We start from the raw sequence: 22,461 nt of genomic DNA on the forward strand, positions 1-22,461 counted from the left end.
TTGTGCCATCCATGTCTAGTCTTCTGGGGTGAAAATGGTATTTTTCACTCAAGTACAATTGTTTGGCCATCACGCGTTATCTCTGAGTGTGCTGCAGTGTGCAGAGTTCAGTATTATGTTATCAAACTTGTTTAGAAAAGATTTCTTTTGAAATTTGCTGTTGTGTTGAGCCAAGTGATTGAGCATAGTTTTGAGTGTTTCCTCCCCAGGGTAAATTTTTGGTTAATTTAAATTTCAGTGCGATCCCCTCAGATGAGGGCTGCCCTCGTTTTGAACAGACCTTTGATACCTCACGCTCACATGCCAGTAATATCTATCCTCTCTCTAATGTAAATTGAGGTTGAGCTCCACAGGACAAGTAAAAATTCCCTACTTCCAGGTTTTCTAGTTGTTTTTCTTCCTAATCTGTCATTTTTTGGAGTTTGTTTTGTGTAATACAGATATGCGGTATGGGAGACTTCAGGGACAGGTTTGGCTGCCCGCTCGAGCTGCTGGCGTATTTGCTGGAAAGGGTAGAACTGCAGCCAGCCGCTGTGGTGGAGCTTCTGGAGGGAGGTTTGTGGTGGTGTCAGTGATGCAGTTTCAAATGCATCTGTACTCTGTAATTGTGGAATAAAAATGACAAAGGGAGAGGAGGGCCTGCTAATTAGTAATAGTAATGTAAGTTACTGTGTGCACAGAGATCCTACAAGGTAATTTTCTATGTATTTTTTTTCCTTTGGAATCTTTCTGTCAAGCATATTCATTATAAATATAAGCCCAGACTTCTGATCTGAATCTAAACTATCAGTATCATTTGAAAGCAGTTTTGTTTTCTGGATTCCTTGGAGGTATTGCTGTTTAAACTGTGTTTTCTGAGCCCAGCCTCTAGCTTCACTGTCTGACAATGACAGGACACAAGGAAAAAACTAGGGGAAAGTATGTTTAAGTGCTCAAATTTAGAGCCTTACAATGCTTTTGAAAGTGAGACTTAACATGTTGCTCTATCTTAACTGTTATTTCCTGGATTTGTGGAAGGCTACAAATATCACATTCCCCGATGTGTTAATGTGTTTTAAATAAAGCACTGACATGGCTGGCAGCATGTTTCAGCATTTGTCTGATCTCTTCCCTAAATAATGTCTGTCTCAGAAGCACTGTGAGGATAAATTAACATGCTAGAGAGTATCGTAGGTTGTTAAGTGTGGGATTTTACAGTTACATAGGTAAGTATTTACCTGTCTCATATTCTTATAAGAAATTTGATAGGGGAATTTGAGGACTTTTAAGTCTGTTTTCCAGTCTGCTGCTTTTTAGTCAAAATAGATATAGGAAGCCAGATTTCATTAATTCTGTTGCTCACAGAGTCACTTGGACGTTTAGAGTCTGAGCTGAAATTTTTCTTACTTCAGATTCATGGATACTCTTGCATAAACTTTGGGGTCAGCAGTGGGTAAGCACTTAGGATGGCAATAAGGAACAAGGCGTATCGTTCAAGCCTTTCCTTTGTGTTTTGTGAATAGCACGATGTATTTGAATTTCAGAGAGAGGATTTAACCTGAAGAATGATTCAGAGGCCATTGGTCTCTTCCAATAGCAGCTCTACTCTGTGAAGAGATGATGCTCAGAGTGAGATCTGACTCATTTCTATTTCCCCTGTAATCCTTTGCACGCTTACTTTTCATGCAGAGTACGGTCCTCTGCCATTTTTTCTGGGGCTCTGAGCTTCCAGATTCATCACCTCTGTTCAAGACAGGCTTTTGGTATTGCTTTGCCCCCAGCTACTGAAAGGGCTTCCCACTGTTTGATACGAATTCTAACTTCTCCCCAAAGGCGTCTAGATTTTCTATTTTATAAACTCATCCTAAGTTCCATTAACTGTTTCCTTAATGAAGTCGTCTGCGCCTAAAAGCTATTTCACCATGTATACTTTGCAGAAGATAGTTCAAGCACCTAGATTATGCACGTATTTCAGTTAATCATCCTCTTCATCTTTCCTAACCAGGTTCTTAAACAGGTTGTTGCAGAAGACTGGATATTTTTATGGATGCTTTGCCTGGTGTTACGGAGCTAAAGCTAAAAGTACTAATTCAAGCATAAAAAGATGCAATAATTTTTTTCCTTTTCTTTTGCAGTGCAATTTTCCAGAGAACCAGGATGGCTAGAAGGCACGCTAAATGGCAAGAGAGGACTTATTCCACAAAATTACGTTCAGTTTTTATAGCTTTGTGTATTGAACGCCAAGAAGGTGTACATGGTATCCATGGATTTTTGTTATAGTCACTTCTCTCTACTTTTGTGACTGCTTTTAATCAACGAAGAGCCTCACTATGGGTTGAAGATCCTAATGTGTATTAAAGACATTATGTGTTGCCAAATATGAATTACAAAAAAAAAGATTCTTTAAAGGTTGGAATGGGTGGGGGGGACAAGAAAGGGGGATGGAGGGATAGGTTAATTTTTTAATGGGGTGCTTTTTTCAGATGTAAAGAGCAATAGTGGTATGTTTGTTTGCAAGATAACTAGCATTTTAAGGCAAATGTTTGGTTGATCTGTGACTCAGCTATCGGTTGAAGATGATTTTTATAAACTTAGTGTCCTGGAGATTATGCATCGATAACCAGCATTTTTAATAGAATATGATTTGGGTTTGGAAAATACTGTTGGATTTTAAAAAGCTATCATGCTGATAATTAAATTATATTTCAAAGTGGAATAGACCGTATGGAACAGACACCAGTAAGTAAAATAATAGGTATCAAGACATGACATTTTTCAAATGTCTTCAAAGAACACATTCGTTCATGTTGTGTGTGTGATTTCAGTTATTTTATAAAGATAAGACACATGAACTTTTATTACAGGTTCCTATATGCCACGGTTCCTTTGCTACTTAAAATACCACTGTAAATGAAATAAAATGTTGTTTGCTATTTGACCTAAGTCATTCCTATGTTGGAGAATATATTGCTCTGGTTCTGTAAGTTACGATGTGAAATAATTATTGGCAGCTGTATGCAGTCAGCCTCAAGCAGGCTCCAAAATGGATGGGGAACTTTCCTCTCTTAAAATAGGCAACTCTGCAAGCTCGAGCCAAAAGGAAAAGAGAATCTCTGGCTTTGATCCTTGTGCATCTTGGAGGCGTCTTGCATTTTATCTGTTGTCTGTCTGTCTAGTTCCTCTTTGAGTTTCCCTTTCTTCTTCCCCTGTAATTGTCAGTTGTAAGGTCTTAATGATAGTTCATAGTATCAGAATCCTCAAGTAGCTGCTTCATAATTTGTAGAATTATTTGAGTAGTAAGAGAGTTATCTGTGGTCATAGAAACAGCTTCCAGAATCTTGTGGTGTATAAATCTGTGCCTTGTGATTAAAAAAAAAAATTAATCTTTTTTCTTCTCCTTCAAGTCAGACCCTCTGGGAGGCAGTGGAGAGGATGGAGGAAAATGTGACAGGATGACATGCTAATACAGGCTCACCTATTTGTTACTTTGAACTCCGTGGATTTTGAGTCATTTACTGCAGATACACTTTGCTTGCAAGTTTTTCTAACTAATGTGATTAGTAAACCAGTTAATGGTTAATGCTGCCTTAAGTTTGGGATGGCTTTTCTCCCCCCCTTAATATTTAACTCTATACCATTATTTTGTTCCTTTGCCCAGACTGCGTAGACCATTGAAGTATGCAGGAATCATTTCCAGATGGGGCAATGGTGGGCCAAGTCAGTACAGCTCTCCAGCATTAAACCTCGTAGCTCAGAGGAGTTTCATTTGGTATATTCTTGTGGTATTTGAGCAGTGACTCTCTGCCATGGAGCTTTTAGGCAATTCTTGTCTTGGCATAGTGGCTGAGTGACCCAAACACTGAAGGTGACTTTTGGATTTCTGTGAAGGAGATCCGAGTTCTTTAATCTGCTCCTTGACTCAGTATTAAGGAAGTAGTTGCACCACTGCATACAGCGAGAGATTGCAGATTTCCTTACTCAGATTTGTTGACATGGCAAAGCACTGTTCTGGCTGGGTATCGTGTCGCCCGCAGCTCTGTGAACTCATTTGTGGCCGTAGGAGTCATTCTAGAGACAGCATGGTGTTTGTGTGGCCAGACTCAGTTTTCATAGCTACCAGTTGGTGGAAAATGTTGAAGGAAGAGGGAGAATGTAAATCTTTGGTATTAGCCAAAGGTGTGGCAGCTAGGTATGCTGGCATGTCAGATAGGGAAGCTGTGATAACTTGAAGCTTACAAGCTTTGTAAGTCGCTTCCATTTGTTTTGTTGTTTTAAATGTGCAGTTCATGTTTGATCTTGTTCTGGCTGCTGTCTTCCAAAATTCTCAATGTGTTTCTCAGTTCTAACTCTGTGGTGGGTTTTTTTTTTTGTTTTGTGATTTTGTGGTTTTTGTTTTTTTTTTTTCTTTTAACTGAGGTGGTTTAAAAAGGCAGATATATTGAGAAGGAATAAAGGACTTAGTGTCTCTTCCATCCAGTCCTGTGACCGTTTGCCTTTAGGTGAGATGTTTTGAGACTCCTGTTACTTCTGGAGCCACGCAGAACCCAAACAAGATGAAAACTTTTCTACTGAGAAATGATAACTGAGCAGAGGTAATACTAATCTAAACTTTCTCACATCCTAGACATTGTCTAAAGGCAGTGATGTGAGCTGAGCCAGATCAGATCTGGCTTTCAGGCTAACCACACTGCCTCTTAGGAATGTAGTTGTGGTAACTGCTACCCCACCATACAGGTTTCCACATCAGCCCGGTCATAGTAATGCCGAGTACCAGACTTGCACAGCCAAGTAGCCATGGCACATCTCATTCTCCATCCTCACTGCTGAACAGTGCTGTAAACAATGCCCTTGTACTGACTTCAGAAGTAGAGATTAAAGGATGCTAAAAATTAAAAATCACAAAAGAAAGTTGGCCCCCTTTTCTGTGGTTTGGTAGATTTGCGCAGAGTGATGCACTGTTAACTTGAGGTGGGAAGGAGGACGGGGAGTCAGTTGTGGAGAAAGTTGGTCACAGGGCTGTTCTCTTGTGGCCTGGCAGCAGGAGTGGTTGTTCTCTATGGGCCTGGCTGGACTCTATCCTCTCCTGGGGAACTGCTCTCGTGTCACAGCTGTGGGTGACAGGTTCAGCTCAGTCCTCAGGTTGGGTTCCCCCTCCCTTCCCCTGCACTGGTTACTGTGCACAGGGGCACCTACTTGTCCGTTTTTAAAAGCTGAGACTTGTGGTAGTGAATACATGACATGGGATGAAAGAGAGGGTGAATTAGGGGGAAAAAAAAAACTTCCCCATTTTTGTACGCTTTATGCAAAATGGCATTTGCCTGGCCATTGCTGTGGGGCCAGAGATTGAATCCCTCAGCCTGGGGATTAAGGTCAAATGTGTGTTTGCTGACTAATTAATGGAAAAGCTGAGGCTCTGACTAGCTGGGATAGTAGGAATTTACAGTCTGTGTTAGTCACCGGACAGTGCGCAGTTCTACGCCTCGGCTGGGCAGCATTTTCACTCTGCTGGGTGAAAAACCCCAGGGGTTTTCAGGCTGCTGAATGTTGTTAATCATTGTCCTAGCTGATCTTCATGGCAGGTTTCCTTCTGATGCCCAGTCTTGCATCAGGAGTGAAAGAAGAATTTCATTGGCTGATTTAGCTGCCCTGTGATGCAAAGAAGTCTTCCTGCTACATTGCTTACAGCTTTTGCTAGCTCAGGCTCTGTAATTGTATCATGGAAAAGAGACTGGCAGAAACTTGCCTTTCTCCATGCTCTGCTCCTTGTTTTTTTCTCTCTTAACCCATTTCACAGTTCTTACCTGGTTTGCAATTTAAAGAGGAAAGTCCATCCGTTGCTGACAGAGGGCTTATGCAGGCTGTAAATGCACCAGTGCTAAACGCAGGCTAACTGGAAGTCTTCACTGGAGTGGCACCTTTTAAGCTGCATGTGCCTTGGACGTAGTTTTCTACAGCAGAGTTCAACAGTGTGACCTCATCTGTGCTTGCAGTAACCAGAGGTAAGCACCAAATAAACTTCACCCTAGCAACATCTACAAGTGTTCTTTTAAAAAACTTATGGCATGTTTTACCTAGTGAGGTCTTTGAAATGAAAGGGCATTTTGTCACTCCTTTCTAGCTTAGTAATAGTGTACACCTCAAACTCCCAGTCTCTAGATACCTGAAAGAAAGCAGTGTCCCAGCTTGAGGTCAGATTACAAGTTTTGTTGTGTTTTTAAGTAGTGATAGCATTTTCTTATTTCTAGAACAGCATATGACAGATACATCTGCTTGTAAACATATGGGAAATTTTTCTTAACACTGCTGATCCTCTACTATTCTTTCCTTCTGACAATTCAGCAAAGAGAAGGCAGGTGCAAGGATTTTTTGGCAATAAAAAGTTTGTGTAACTTGTTATTAAAGACCCAAAATGCAATTACATGGTGGTGTCACACCATGGACCTAGCTTTGTGCAGAACAGTGAATTTTTGAGATAAGACGGTGCACAGAACAAACCAGGGTAGCAAGAGGTGTGTTTCCCCGTCTAACTATCTTACTATAATTATAATTGGACAAGACCTGACACCGAGAAGGCAGTTTGATTTAGTCACTGGGGAGACCTTGTGTATATAAAATAGTGAATCCCTGTTTCCGTGAGAGAAATTCTGACCTTGGTCAATGGGTACAGCAGCTCTGGGTTAACTGAAACTGGAAGCCAGACTTGCCGGGCTGTTGAAGGTTGCTGGGATAGTTTCTTGGAGCGGGATGGAGCTTGTACCGCTAACAGTGTGAGCACGTCATCTGCCAAGCAGAGTTATCCAGGTTAGGTGAACCAAATTCCTCTTGGCTTGGGATTCCTCATTCTACAGAATGAGTAGCTGCTCTCTGGCTGAAGCTGCTGTATGTGCTGTGTCACCCAAAGTAATAGAGGTTGGTAAAACCAAATCTCTAGCTGTATGAAGACAGATGTTCTTTTACAGTGTTAGTTACTTTATGTTGTTTAATATTGTTTCTAGATGCACGGAAGCTTGTCTCTAAGGATATCACTGCCCCAGCACCTATCTGAGATTAAAATGCAAGAAGTACTTGCAATCAAACCAGTTTAATTCATGTATATTTGTACAATTTGTATTAAAAAAAAGAAAAAAGAAAAATAGGTACTTTCAGACATTAACATAAAGACCAAACAATATTTTCTATTTATTTAAAAAGCTTTAAACATACAGAAGCAAACCCCTAATTATAAATGCATCATTATGCATAGATTTTACTGTTTACACCATACTGCTGGCTGCTTTTATTTTTCATCCAGGAATCTATTTAAACTCCAAGAATTCTTAAACATTCCTCTGAGCTTCCTGGCCTCAGAACTGCTGTCTATCTTATCAAGTCATTGACCTCCAGCTGAAAACATTGCTCTAAAAAAAGAAAAAGTCAAATCTTTAATAAACAATTAAAAGTGCATTAACTGTAGAATTGTTTAATTTCATAAATGTTTAAACAAGTCAGTGAAAAACACCACCCTGTGAATTAGCTTTTTGCATTATTGATTGTAAAGTATCTTTTTAATAAGATTTTGATATTGCAAACTTTAGTTTTTTTCTATTTTATTTTGTGCAACTGCTCAGTTGCATGATGTGTAGTATTCCTGAAATACCCACTGCAGTACATGAACACTATTTTACATTTTTAACTGTGTATACAATGCTCTTGCTGTATATCCCCGATCCTTCTTACAACAAAATAATTTAGCTCAATGAACAGAAGCCCACTTCTAAAAGGTGTTGTAGTTTGTCTTGTATTTTGCAGGAGACAAATGCCTATTTCATTCTAAACAAATTCAAAAGAACGTAACTGCCCAGTAGCTAAAAACTAGGGTTGTTTGGTTTTTTTTGCTGTACACAGGTTTAGATTAAAAAAGTGATGGCTATTCTGCTTAAGTGTCCTTGATAAGAGAATACTGCCTCTTACAACATCTATATCCAATTGTATCTATTACTTCAATGATCTCTAGCAAAAAATAATAATCAATGAATGGTTTCATAAACAACAAGTGATTAAAGTAAAGGATTTATTATAATCTGCTTACAGTTGTTTGCAAAGACAGACATACGTTTTTGCATAAAGATATAAATTGCTTTTTAAAACTAATTTAGTGTGTTTAATTATATGAAGTTTCTGTGAATTATGAATTGTACCAAACCAAGATTAAAAGTAATAAGGTACAAAAATAGGAGCAAACAGACAACGATTTGGACTGGGACAGGCATTTAACAGTGAAGTGTAGAATATGGCTTTGCTATTTTAATCAAGCAAAGTTACTCTGAGACAGAAAGGAGGCAGTAACTTTGTTAATATAAAAAGCTGCTGCAGACTGTATTCACCCAGAACCTGGCTTTAAAATTTTCTATTTTAGACTTTTAAAAAAAAAAATGTAAATGAAAAGATGGATGTATGACTGTGTCTTTACTGTAAACAACCAGTCTGCATGCTGTGTGTCTCACATTGGAAGTTTGGCTTTCATATTGCTGTGCAGGTCAGTATTTAGAGATCTGCCTATGAATTAGACTTCCAAAATGCAAATAATATATGTATGTATATATTTATATATAAAAAAACCTCTCTGAATACAGTCTTTACAGATTACCCATTGCATAAGGCAGGTGTCATTTAAAAAGACAAGTAGCACTGACTGTCTTCAGTGCACCAAAGCGCACCTCAAAATTTGGACTCAGAAAGGGTGTAGAATTCTTAATTCACCCATCATTTAAAAGAAATGCTACATTCTGACCGGCCCAAGGGACAAACTAGAGCTCAAAAATACCAGTGGCACCCAGAGAGAACACTATAGATCAGGACTCTGAAAAACTATTCTATTTAAACATGAGCGTATGGTAGCAACAGTTGAGCCTCAGAAAAGTTCACCTGTCCTCTATTCTACTCCAAAATTTTGTATTTGCTTATAAATTGTGAAATAGTGAAAATCACCTCAAAAAGTTTTTCTTTGCAGTCTTATTCTAGAGAAAACATTTTTGAGACAAAATCAGACCAACTGAGTTGAACTTGTAGTGCGAACATTTGTCTTCTCAGATGTATTCTGATTATTACAAAAATGCTTACAAAATTACATGCGGTTTGAGTTTATCGCTAAAAATTCTACTCAGCTAATCTGCCCTATCAGTACCTCACCATCCCTCTCACCAGTACGAGTCTGTTCGATGTACCTACTGTAATGATCTGCATGTTCCCTTCATCACAATCAGAAATCGCTCTCCTTCATCTGAAATAATAATCTGACCTTTTACGATGTTTTATGTATCCAGTATTCAAAGGAAGAACAAACAATCTGGGAAAACCTTAATAAAAAAAGAAAAATCATTCAACAGCTTATTCAGCCCTGTTCCCCTGAGAGAGGAAGGGAATAGAGGGCAAGAACTCACTCTATCATTAAGCTGGCATAAGCTTTGGAGAGACTGTAATTTGTCTTGTTAAATGAAACCTTCGTAAAGTGGCAAACACAACATAGTGTAGTCTCCTACAGAAATATGAAGCAGGGTTTCCAAGATGTGCTCCAGTCACGTACGCTTGCAAGCGAGACAAAAGGGAGAAAAATATAGAGGAAAATAGAAAGGCTTAAATACAACTGAAAAGGTTAAGTGTGGTTATTTACAACAGATACTGTAGGATGGTAAATTAGATATGATGCTAAAAAAGGCACAGCTTTCCCTTTCTTAAATACACTGTAAACGGTTCATTATGCATGCAGAACATTTCACTTTACAAAAAAATTACCTTGTTTGTTTAGACAAAGATAGTACTTAAATAGTCTCCAGCAAAATAGAGTTCTTTCAAAAATACTTTCCCATTCATCCTATTAACCATTAAAGATTTTTTTTTTTTGTCTCATTTACAAAAGTTCCTTACACCTTATTTCAGGTCCTTCACAATTTATACATACAGCAATGTACAGTACAGCAAAAGACTGCAAAAAATTATTTGTAAAGCCAGCACAATAGATACTATAAATTGATACCAGGGCATTTGTTTTCACATCTTATCCTTTTTAATTAAATAGTAAATGGACACTTCACACAGTGTATATCATCTATGATGGGATAACATGGGATAACAAATGCCACAGGTGGGGATAACAGAGTATTCCACACCAAATGTTCTGTTATTACTTTACACATTAGGGTTTTTGTGTGTGTGTGTGTATATATGTGTGTGTATATATATAGGTTTTGTTTGTTTTTGTTTGTTTTTTTTTTACAAGAAAAGAATATTAATGCCCCATATTGACTTTACGTTTTATGTGCAAACCAAGGGTAAGCTTTAAAAAGTTCTCGTTACTTCTCGAACCCTTTCAAAACAAGCAAACAATACCAGAAACTACATGGCATATTTAAAACTCCATCTGTTAAAATATCAAAATCAAAGAGTTATTGACTAGATATGGCTTTTCATCCAGAGGAACAGGAACATTTTCTAAGTGTTTTAGGGTTATGGGGTAATTTCCAAACATCTAGGTCTTGCCAAATCCAAGTCAAGTGCTTTCCATTCCCCAAACCCTTCATATGATTTTAGACTATTCAGAGACTGCTGAACAAGTGTAAATAGCATGTTTAAAATATGGTTTCTTGGGTCCTTCATGGGTGTGGAATAACACAGGGAAACTTAAGGCAAAGTTCTTCCATTTAAGACATTTTCTATCACTTCCTGTGAAAGTACAGGGGCTTGGCATTCCCAGATTCCACCTTTGGTAGCTGGTCACTGATGATTTCCACCAGCATGGCTGGAAACTCTACTTTCAGTGCCTGAGACTCTCGGAAGGTGTAGAAACAGAATTCCAATAAGTCACTAACAAGCTGAAATACAGAAAGAAACACTTTTTAGGAAAAAAAACCCCCAGAATTTCACATGCAAACAACAGCTTATTGATAATGGATTACTACCAAGAAATGGCATCTTACTCTGACTTGGCAGTCCATTTGCAGGGGTTAAAAAGCAACAAAAGAACTCGAATCCCAGCGTACTACTTAACTGGTTAAAAATCAGCTAACTAGGAGAAACCAAGATACCACAGATTGGACTTTTTTTCAGTGTAACCACACTTCTCATTTCTCTAAGAGGCAACTGGCCACCATGAAAACCATAGGTACTCTGTGTCTGTGAAAATAAAACCACCTGCCCAGAGGGAAAAGATCAGCCATAAACTGCTGTATCTCTAAATTTCAGCTGGATACACGTTCATTAAATCAGATTATTTGGTTAACTTCAGCACATTCTCCAGAGGCCGCAACCTACAACTGCCAGAGCAGCTGATGTTTTTAGCTCAACACGAATGCTCGGTCACGCTGTCGCATTTCAGGTTTTATAGCATCACAGTCCATATGAAATTGTTCATCTGGCAAAGCATTTCTATATATAAATGCAGATTTAATTTTTTTTTTTAAACACCCCCCCCCCCCAGCCCCGACAGGAACGCAAACTGAAGGACTAAGTGGCACACAGGTACCATCAGCTTTTTGCTCCACGGGAAAAAAATTCCATGTGTCTTCAAAGCACCAATAAATTTAGTCTGACTTCTACCTTGTCTCAAGTTTTGTTTTTCTCATTTGTCAGTTACAGAGTTTCATTTTGGTCTACAAGTTATGGGAAACTTAATCACGCCGCAAGAATGAACATTAATTTTGGCTTTTGAGCGCTTTAATTTGTTTTGTCTCTTGTTTTGTGCTATTTTCTCCACACAAAATTGCAAACTGCAACTTATCTTTGCTATAAAACAACATGCTGTTAGAGTGAGAGAACTGTGAAGATGAGAAGACCTCTTCCAGCATCACTGCCCGGGTAATTGCTTCTATTTTAATGATTAGAAACACGACAAAGCAATCTCATGGCTCAACCTATGCGCACTTATTTGTGATCTTTGATACTAAGGGAACATTCTTTCAAAACTAGATTTTTTTTTTTTTTTTGGTTGCTGTGATCTAAATAAATCTCCTAAAGCCTTACATGTTGGACCCCTCGTGATCTTTCCTTTAAGACAAACGCAAGTCTTCTGAGACACCCGTGAATGAAGCGTGTCAGGTTTCAGTTACTGTATTATTCTCCACTGCAGTTCACCAAATTCCTGCGTTCCTGCAACTGAAGAAAAACTACAGCCTCTGCTGTTTAAAAATTCAAAAATTAGGCACAGCTTAATCTTGGTGCCTTATGTCCTTGCAAAGGACTTAAACCCTTTCTGCTTGTTTAGTTTACCAAATACAAGTTTGTTACAATTCTTTAGAGGTGCACTCTGCAGTAAAGCCCCTGTTGAAGAGTAAATAAAAGTATACTTCTGCAAGGTGGAAAAGGAAATTAAAAAAAAAAGAATACAGGCAGCAACAGACTAGCATGCTGTAGCACTGTACCTTATTACTTATTTTCAGGACTTTCACAGTTGTTCTTGCAAACATAAAACCAATTTATGAACAACACAGAGAAGTGCTGAGATCACTCGAACACACGACTTTCTGCTATTGAGCACTACGTGAGCCTGTCTGCCCTTGCTTAGTTCATTTCCGATGATCTGGCATGTCATGAGCCAATGCTAATTAATTAAACAGATGCATGCTAAATAAGTAGCATAGATATAATTTGGTTTTCAAGGGAAAAATGCTGACGTTCAAAGATTTACTTTACCCATTAAGAGGAGGTTGTTTCTGCATATACTGTGTACCAAAAATACGCCAAACATAACCCAAACAAAGCAAAGGAAACTGTCTCTTGGTATAATCGCCACTATCTCCTGCCTTCCTGTGTCATCAAATACCAGCACCTAAGCAAACTAAGCCTTGCACCCCACAACTGTGATAATGCCCTGATGAACGTACGGCTTTACCTAAACTTGAACACGAGTAGTTTAGTATCACTGGGTGTGGGTGGGGGGGTGTGGGGGGGTGTGTGTGATCTCTGTCACCCTGCCACCTGTGCGGGTGGCTCACCTCCTGAGCAATTCAAGCTAATTCCTGCCTCAGCACACTCGTGCGAAGCCTCTGAACGCAGCAAGATTGGTGCCACAGAAAAGCCTATGTGGAACCTTAATTCTGCCTGCTTAGCCAGCTTTTAGTGGCATCATGTGCGTACGTATGTCTGGTGAATGTGTGGACAAAAGGGGAAATGAAAAATAACAACATCCGTGAAGACAGCATACTCTATACAATAAATGAGCTAGCAGTCCAGCGGGGGAAGAACATAGATACTACCATAACATAGCACGTTATGAGTTTCACCACAGAGGAGAAGAAAGGTTAAGTTTACGCAGCGATTTCAAAGAAAATACCTAGAACCCCTTATCATGTAATACTTGCGTTTGGAACCTTAAGAATAATATATATTATTATATACCTATTTAGTCTGCTAAAACTTTTGTTATCAAAGTTATCAACTTTAACATACTTGACACCAATCAACCACTTACTTACTGTAAGAAAATGGGAGTATTAAGAAGCACACTGCATGTGTCACAAGGAACTGACTACAGTCAGTATCTGTGTAACTGCAACCTTAAAAGCTGTGTGGCTTTGGGGGCCAGGGAGGTATTTCTAGCACTAATTTAAAAATGGCATGCATGTGGGGGAATCGAAGGCCAACTCAGAGGTACTAAAATATAAATGATGTGATAAGGTCACCTAGAGAAGGCTGCAAGACGGAGAACTAAGCCACAAAGCGTGCTCTTTTCTGCAGTTCTCATACTTTTTCAGAGGTACCGTTCCCCCCAGCAGCCTTGGCATGAAGATGCACTGAAGGGATGAAAAATTCAGGTTCCACAGGCAATGTTAATTTTGAAATTTGCATACCTGCCTCTGCATCCTAAGCAGCATTCATCTGATATGAATTTGATTTATAACAGGTAAATGATTTAGCTAGTCTTCTGCTTTAAAAGACAAGTTCCCTCTTCAGTGAGGAAATGAAAAAGTTTGCTTTCTTCTGTAAGACACAAGCTCTGTCACTGCAGTGACAGTGACTGATACACCAAAGGTTACAAGCGGTCTCTAAATTAGTGAGGTAACACAATCTCTCCAGCACCTCTAAATTTGGCTGACGCATTTTCTAGATCAAATACGCTTCTGATTGTTCTTCAAAGCCTTGTAAAACCCCTGTGCTTGAAGAACTCCTGACTACATTCTACCTGATCACTTTTACCCTCTACTGCTGGTAGTTTATATTGGAAATGCTGACACCTCCTCCAGTACAGCAGCGTGAAAGGCAACTCTAATTAAGCAGTGTGAATGAAAGCACCACTGTTTTCACAAGCAGCGTAACGGTGACTAGAAACGTGTTTACTTTTACAATCTCCAAATATTTCAGCCACCGCAGCACTTTCTGAAGAGTTACACCTTAGTGGACAGTGCAGTTAAGGCCACAACTAAAATAATTCCCATTTCCTCAGGATGCAACCAGGACATCGTTCTTTCCACTTTAGCAGGTAGTTGTTCAACTCTCTTTGGAGCTGACACTAAAACACGGCTCGGTACCTTTGTCTGCATCGCAAGCCTCCCTCTGCACGCTGGGGAATCGGGCTGCGGCCAGGGCTGGGAGCTCCCAGCAGGCAGTGCCGGGCTTTGCCCGGCCGGGTCCTGGGTATCCTGGGATGGAGACGGCAGCCTCCAAATAAATTAATATGAACTGGGTTGCGGGGATGGAGACGCACAGGTCAGAAACATCACATCTGTGTCACCCAGACTGCTGTAAGACATGACAGCTCTTCTGCCGGAAAGTGGATCAGCTGTTAGCTATAACCCTTCACCACTTCCGTCATTGATGATAAAGCTTTCTCTCATCACTGTCCTACAGAGAGCGTGCTGCGTTTAAACATTGTCAGGGCTACAACAGTCTTAGTAATTCTGAGATTTTTTACTTAATCAATCTTTGCATTTGTATGCTGTATTAAGCACCTCTGAGAAATAGGAGTATTAATCAGACATCATTTTCTGTTATTAGGGTGGGGTTTCCATAAAATGGACTTTTTCACCCATACTGTTCTTCATAATTAAAAAAAATGAATCATTTAATGAAGTCCCTGAAGTTAATACAGTCACAGTGACCTTCGAGCACTTGCAGAATTTTTACAGCAAAAAGAATTTATTTTAGTTTGGCAATCTCACTATGCCCTTTTATTTCCCGAAACGGTAAGAACAGTCTGATTTGCAAGGGTGCAGATTTCTGTGCTCTGGTAGTTTTCTGACTTGAAAATCTCTCACAACCTCCGAGTGTGATATGAAAGCCCACAGTCACTTCTCTACCTGGAGCATCTTTGCAATTAAGCCTACTGATACAGCAATTAAGACAGCAGTAGGGTAACAACACAATGCTGAGTAATTTCTTCCCATTATTAGCTACAGCTATTACTGTCAGAAACCTCAGTGCTCTCATGTAAAAATGACACTCCAAAAATTTTCTCTGTCCCTTTCAGGAATGGGTCTCTGCCCATTTCCTACAGAGCATGGCGCAGGTGTGTGTTGGGAGGAGACAACCTTGCGGCTCTATACGACGCAACTGCGCAGCCTTGGTGACTACCTGCACCCTGAAAGGACAAGCTGCTGCCCATCAGCTGAGCAGCAGTATCTTTGCCTCTTGTTTTGGTGCCACACTGGCTAATTCCTACCTGCTTGTGAAATCCTCCCACAAACATGGGGAAAACAAGGTAAGACCAAGGGATGAAGCCTCTGATTACACCTATGCAGTGTATTTACCTCATGCTAGCAAGGAGTAAAAGGTGGATAAAATGGATACAGATCAGGCACCAACAGTACCTGACCAGAGCAGATGTGGAACTGCCTGGACAGGTGCACGTATCTGATTTAGTAACTGCACTCATTTCTTTGGGTTTTCTTCATAAACGTGCACACTGAAACCACAGCACTTGACACCTGGACATGACATGGAGGAACCTGAGTTGAACTCATTTCGTACGCTTGGAGGATGCACGCAAACCCACAGTATCACACACCAATGAAGCATCCTCAGCCTCTGGCCAGTGTAAATTTTGAGCCAAGTCTCCCTTGCTCTTCTGTCGACAGTAGTGGGGTTCTGCCCTCCTCCAACAAACACCTATTAACGTGAAGGAGAAGAGATCCAACCATCACAAACTGAGCAAGACGACCCTCAGAGTAGCCCCTGTCTACATTAGAGAGCTGGGAATTGGTTTCTCACATGACAGATACGTATTAGCTGCTGCAACACACACCCATGCACGCTCTTACATCACTGCTGCTTTTGCAGGGGCCACATGGGGAGTAGGGACTGGATCTAGCCTCTGAGTAAACAGAGAAAATGCCTACTCTGAGAATTCAGGCAGTGGGACTAAAGCAAGGCTCCGAACAGCTCATCAGCTGTGGGACACAACTTTGGCAGATCAGTAGCAGGACTAAGTGCACCCAAAGGTGCTGGCAACAGCTGAGGGGCTCATCTGTGGCTTCGTGTTTGTGGGATTAAGCACCTGCAGAGGCACATTTGCATCCACCGCAGCGTGCCTTGCAAACTTGCCCCTCGAGGATCCGTGCCCTTCTTCCCACTGTCAGCTTCTTCAGCGAGCATAATCCTGGCACTCTCAGCCTATGGAAAGATCCACCTCAGCTATAAAGTATTCCCTTCAGAAACCATAAAAAATTAATTATTCAGCAGCATGAGCCTTAAAGAATTTATTTTTGTTTGGCAGAAAATATCAACAAGCAAATGACAGTGCTCTGCCTTGCCAAGACAAGGGGAAGGTTCACATTAGGGTTTAATGTCATGGCATTGAAACAAAAGCTCTCTTAACTCAAAGTCTGTTTAGTATCAGCCAGATTGAAACCAAATTCAGCTTTTGTTCTGCAAACCGCCTAACCATACACTACGCTCTCTATATGAAATGAGGCTTGCCATGCAAGATACAACCCTTCCTGCCAAAGCCAACAGGAGATGTTGAAGAGGATCCAAATGAAGTTTTTGATACCATGTGTAGTACATCTGTTTCTAATGTTCCTGCATGCCGTTTGTCTGATCACATAATGCAGTTCACCTACATCCAAGTGCTGTGTATGCATCTCTCCGTGAAATGCCCATGGCCATTCATGGGCACAAGACCAAAACCTTTATGTCCTGGGTAGAGAGGTCAGCTGTCCTTGCTACGCTATGGTTCTCAACACAAAACGCTGCTTCGTGAAATGATGCGTGCAGGCCAGCCCCAGCAGTAGAAATACAATCCCTACAAGAAGGAAATACCTTGATTACGTCGCTGCCCTCAGCGCTTCCAGAAGATACCCACGCTGGGGTCCATCCACACAAGCAAGGCTGAGCCACAGCACAATAGCAAGTAAACGGCAACAACCTACTCCTCCTTGTCGTCTCGTCCCGAGGGAGAGGAAGGGTGTGCTGTGTAGCCAGACTGATGCTGCCAGCCAGTGCCTGCTGTATCAGCAACCACTGCTTCCACACAGCATCATGCAAATAAAGAGCATTTTGGTGCATGGCAGCAGTGACGCAAGCGACACGGCAGGCTGCAGGCACGCTCCTAAGGGCGAGTGCAGGTGTGTGTACACACGTGTGCGAAACTGTGTTTATCTTGTCTGCTCTGGATGGGTTTCAATCTCTTATTTTTTGGTTGCGCTTTTGGTGCTTTGAGGCTTTATGGATCATTAAATAAAGTTGCTGATTTTTTCAAATACTTAAATGCCTACCTGGCCTTCTTGAAAATTTCTCTTTTCCTCACCTCGGCACTTTTCTACCTGCACATATGTTCACTGTGTGGATGAACGATTTAGTATACTGAGCAATGTAAAACCATCTTGTTGGGGTTTTTTTTTCCTTCCTCATATTATGTAAGCCAAGCAGACTGTAATTTGATATTCCCATGCGCTTTATTTCACATAGTCCTCACAAAGACTACTTAAAAATGAGGTCGATGAAAGCAAGTGTGAAGGTGCAAAGGAGCACTATTTTTTTTATTTGTTTACGGTTACACTCAGGTAAAGCGAACTCCACGAATGACAAGATGCTGCTTTGCTCTGATGGAAAAGCTGGAGGCAGCAGGAGGGCTGAATAAGCATGAATTCTGCACCAGTCCCTTCAGGCTTGTGCTGCAAGTGCCAACGCCATGGCTACAGCAGCAGGTAAACGTGGGGCCTCAGCTCCAGTTAGACCACTCAGCACCAAATATATCCTGATCCTCTCAAAGTATAATGGAGTAAGTTAAAAATACATAGGTGAGAGCTGAAAAAGTGTTCCTCCTATACTAAAGGAATCTAGCAGAAAATTTGCATTTACATGGATAGAACGGAGAAATTCTGCACTAACACAGGCAGTGGGGGGAGAAGAGTAATTCTCATTTCTTATTAATATTATCACCACTCTAAATTTATTCTGACGGATTTCAAAAACCGAAAAGAAAAAATCAGTTTTAAAGAGAAAAAAATAAACGAGTGCCTTTGTCGAACAAGTCTCCAGTATCGTCTCTGAAAGGAAGCACTGTTGTGCAGACAACCAGCCTTTAACTGAGAATGCTGACAATGGGACTTTCTTTAAAAAGTCCTTTGTAAGAAAGTGCTCTATTAAAACAAAAGTAATGTAAAAATAGCTTAATTAAAAATTAAATAAAATGCTAGAGCAGCCTGCTTCCTCTGGTTAGTTCAGCTCCCAGTGGTTAATGCTGTGTTTTGGAAAATGTCTGTAGGACACGGTAGCATTCTCAATAAGCGCGAGTCCGTCATCCAGTCACCTTAACCACACAAACACACCCATTTAAATAACAAATCGTAGACACTGCCTATTCTGAAGAGGATTAGAAAACTCCATAAATGCAGGGGTTTGTTATGCTGCCCTGAGGTTCAGATGTGAATATCTTGCAAATGATTTTATCACCCATCCCCTTTCTTTCCACTAAAACACTACAACTTCCTTTGCTGGCACGGAGCAAGTGAAACCCGATCTCTGAAGAATAAGCTATTACTGCAGTACTAATAATACTCTCCCTGCCTCCCACTAAGATTTGCAATGTTTTAATGAACAACAGAACAGTATTTGAAAAATAATTCCATATGTACATTCTGTAAACAGACCTCAGGCTCTTATACAGATTTGACCTCAAGTGCACTGTACTGTACTGTCTCTACAAAAATGAAATTTGAGTACAAAGAAGTACATTTATATGCAGGCTCCGAAAGCAAGTGCTGTAGGTTCTTCACGCAGCAAAGTTACTTCCCTGCCCACCCAGGATGGAGTAGGACCAGTTTACCAGTTTTTACTGGGAGGTGATCGGCATGCGCCACTGGGCTTCAGCCACTGCTCACGGGACCCCTCTCTTGTACCCAAACATGACTAAAGGTCGCTCTCACTGGCCCCACGAGCCTCCCAGCACTTGCTGCACCGCGGCACAGCTTCAGAGAAGGCAAAGGGATGGTGCCCAGGGCACTCTTGGGGGCACTGGGGAAAACCCCTCAACTTGAGGACACCACTACAGCTGGGTCACCGGCTTTCTCTGCGGGGACTCCAGGCTCCATTACAGAGAGCACGGAGATACAATCCCACTGCTGCTCTAAGCATCCGGACAGGTAAGTCTCTGCACTTACCATTTTTACTGGCTAGAACTGGGTTCTCCCAACTCAACAGCTCAATGTTATGGATACCCCTTCTGAAATCGCAAGCTGGTCCCGTGCACTAGGCACCTACCACAACCCTTCAGAGTCACTCTGGGCTGAGGTACCAACAGCCTGGGTGCTGTGGGACTAAATTTTTAGTTTCCCATGTCATTCATCACGTCTCACACCTGAGACATGTAAAACAAACACCTTGCACTGGAATGAGACAGGGTGATAGAAGTAACCTAACAATACAGTGAATCTTATACTTGAAAAGCTCAAATAAAGCTTCAAATACCTGAGATGGCTCTAAGGTCTTAATACATCTTTTAATGTCATCATTATTACAGTCCCAGCTGTAAAAGATCACCAAATTAATTCAACATTTATTAGCACATCAGGCACATTAGATGCACGACACACTAATCCAGCACCTTTCATTGAGAAGCGACTCAGGGGATGCTCTGCGTGGCGCACTCGCGCTGTGTCTAACTTAGGGTCACAGCTGACATCGCCTCTGCTGAAGAGCCTCTGACCCCACTAATGGCTCTACTGACCTTAAGTGAATCATTGGAGGAACACACTATCATTTAACACAGGAGAAGGCAGCAGGACCCAGCCCTTAATGACTTCTATTTTCTTATTTTACTTGGCACTTGTCCTTAAATTCATCTGCTAACAACTTCTCTCAGATGTTCCTTTAAAAAAGAATTTAATTTTTTTTTCTCCCTGTTAGTTAGCACAATTAAAGACTAATGGTTTACCTTAATGGAGAGATTTTTGCTTAACTTGTCTGCGCTCCCTGAGGAGTTATACTTACATCATGCATGGAGTCAAGAAGTTTAGTCAGTTGGTAGAATCTCTGCCAGCTTTGCCCAGAGTTACTTGGACATTTAGTTACCATCTTCTTTAGTTCTTTAATGTAATTTGCCCTCATTTCTTCAAATGCAGCTTGGCTTTTGAGACCATCCTTGGGAACTGTCATTGAAAAGACAGTCTTATATTAATATTAACTGTATTGCTTATTCTTTTGATGTGCATACTTAAAATGTTACACTATTTAATGGATGAAAGAATTAAACTTTTAAGCAAAGTCCATCATTTTACAGACACTGGTAAAGAATCAACAACATCATACAGATTTTCAAGTGATTCGAGCATCCTCTCCAGATTTGCGATTGCAGAAGCTGTGACAGAAGACAAGATAACATCTCAGAAGTACAACACATGCTATCCTCATGCTGCAACTGTTTTTAATACAACCCAACCACAAAAAACAAACCAAAAAAAAGGCAGATGAATCAAGGATATTTTTTTAGAAGGTGAAGATGTGATTTATCATTCTTGAACGATTCCCCACACTCGGCAGAGGAGGGGAAGGTACAGAATTACAGCTGTTACGTGCAGAAATGCTAGAACAAGTGACACATTTTTATGCCATCAAGTAACATCTAAAATTTCTTTGAATGTTAGTAAGCATCTATGTAACACCCAGAATAAACAGAGCCATTATTCTGCATGAAACAGAAGACTGTTTTGCAAACAGGCATCCCGACCCAGTGTTTGACCACGACGTACAGTTGCAAGCATTTCTAGTGTCCTACCAAAGTTCCCATCGGCCAGAGAGATCATTTCACAAATGGGCTAAACATAGAGATTTTTGATACTTTTTACTGTGACTGCTTTCTGCAAGGCTAATTATGAAAGCAAATACACTGTTTCTTTACAGACTGCAAATACCCTTGGCACTCCAGCAGGTTCTGCCCCAAACAAGAACGGCTTATAGGATCAGATCTCTAGGAAAACCCCAAAGAGGTTATTAACAACATTACACAAAACGTTCTGATGTTTTAATACCTGGGCTGGTTGAATACTGCTTAACCATCAAATATTTTTCCCCTCTGCACCTCTTAATGCTAGTCCACAGAAGGAAAATAAAATACTACGCTGTACAGGAGTTAAAGTTTATTTTCTAAGCAAGCCAGAAAGCTATGTCAGAGTAAGCTAAATAGGAAGGTATTTATTAAAAGAAGAAAGAAAAAAAAAAAAAAAAGGTGATTTTCCAATTTAGCTTACCCTGACTTAACATTTTGAGAGAAATTTTCTTGTTCATCCGTTCCCTTCTCTTTGAAATCCTGTGAACTGCCTTGTATCCCACTGCAATCACATCATAAGCACAAAACAATTGCCTAAATGGCTCCAGAGTAGAAGCTTTAAGAAAAAGCACCAGTATCTTCTATCGCCAGTATCTACCAGAGCAATTTAGTAATGGAAATCAAGGAGGAGCTCTACCACCACATGAGCAGCAAGGACTTGAGACCATCAAGTGCTGAAGGGGGCACAAGGAGGAATCTTTAGGAAAAAAGCCTAGGAGGTCACGCACCAACCTGCCTACTACTTGTTAAATATTATATGTTATATAAACATAATATTTAATTTTTTAATTCTAGATGCCAAATCTCTCAGTCAGTCAGTTGACAGAAGAAACTGTCTGGAACACACAAATACTCAGTTCAAGCTGAATGAATATAGAGGTACCAATCAAGACGAGTAAAGCCAGCAGGGCATACTGTGGCCCTTACACAAAATGCACGGGCTTTACAGTTCCTTTAATATTTACAGGCTTGTATTCCTACACGCTCCTTAAAGACTGTTAGAGCCACTCTTTGTCTACTACTATGTATTTTACTGTTCTGTCTGAAAATTATTATACCATCACCCCAGCCAGATTATTAAGAAAGAAAGACCACAAATAAAGAGAACTCAAGCAAAACATGAAATTCTGGAGGTTTGCCCAGTGTTTCTGATTTTACTTATTAAATGCAGCAATGCTTTTGGCAAGCTCCCAAAATCCGTGGCCTGTGGAAAGCAAGAAAACAATTGAGTTGTAATGTGTGGTTTCTTC

The 22,461-nt window shown here is 40.5% G+C and overlaps 2 protein-coding genes across 7 annotated transcripts in view; one reads left to right on the forward strand and one right to left on the reverse strand.

The window, feature by feature from the left end:
- Positions 1-2,912, forward strand: part of ARHGAP10 (Rho GTPase activating protein 10) — a 153,551-nt gene extending 150,639 nt beyond the window's left edge. For all 3 annotated transcript variants that reach the window (XM_075751268.1, XM_075751269.1, XM_075751267.1), the window contains one exon: positions 2,115-2,912. In XM_075751268.1, coding sequence (XP_075607383.1) covers positions 2,115-2,203 — 89 coding nt within the window. In that variant the 3' untranslated portion in view covers positions 2,204-2,912. The remainder of the gene's footprint in view (positions 1-2,114) is intronic.
- A 4,222-nt stretch (positions 2,913-7,134) lies between these two features.
- NR3C2 (nuclear receptor subfamily 3 group C member 2) overlaps positions 7,135-22,461 on the reverse strand; it is a 218,241-nt gene continuing 202,914 nt past the window's right edge. For 3 of the 4 annotated variants that reach the window (XM_075751262.1, XM_075751263.1, XM_075751261.1), the window contains 2 exons: positions 20,377-20,534; positions 7,135-10,826 (listed from right to left, as the gene is read on the reverse strand). In XM_075751262.1, the coding sequence (XP_075607377.1) occupies positions 10,671-10,826; positions 20,377-20,534 (314 nt within the window). In that variant the 3' untranslated portion in view covers positions 7,135-10,670. The remainder of the gene's footprint in view (positions 10,827-20,376; positions 20,535-22,461) is intronic. The other variant, XM_075751264.1, reaches the window with a different exon arrangement.

This window comes from Balearica regulorum, chromosome 4 (genome assembly GCF_011004875.1).
Source record: "Balearica regulorum gibbericeps isolate bBalReg1 chromosome 4, bBalReg1.pri, whole genome shotgun sequence".
In the NCBI taxonomy this organism is placed as follows: domain Eukaryota; kingdom Metazoa; phylum Chordata; class Aves; order Gruiformes; family Gruidae; genus Balearica; species Balearica regulorum.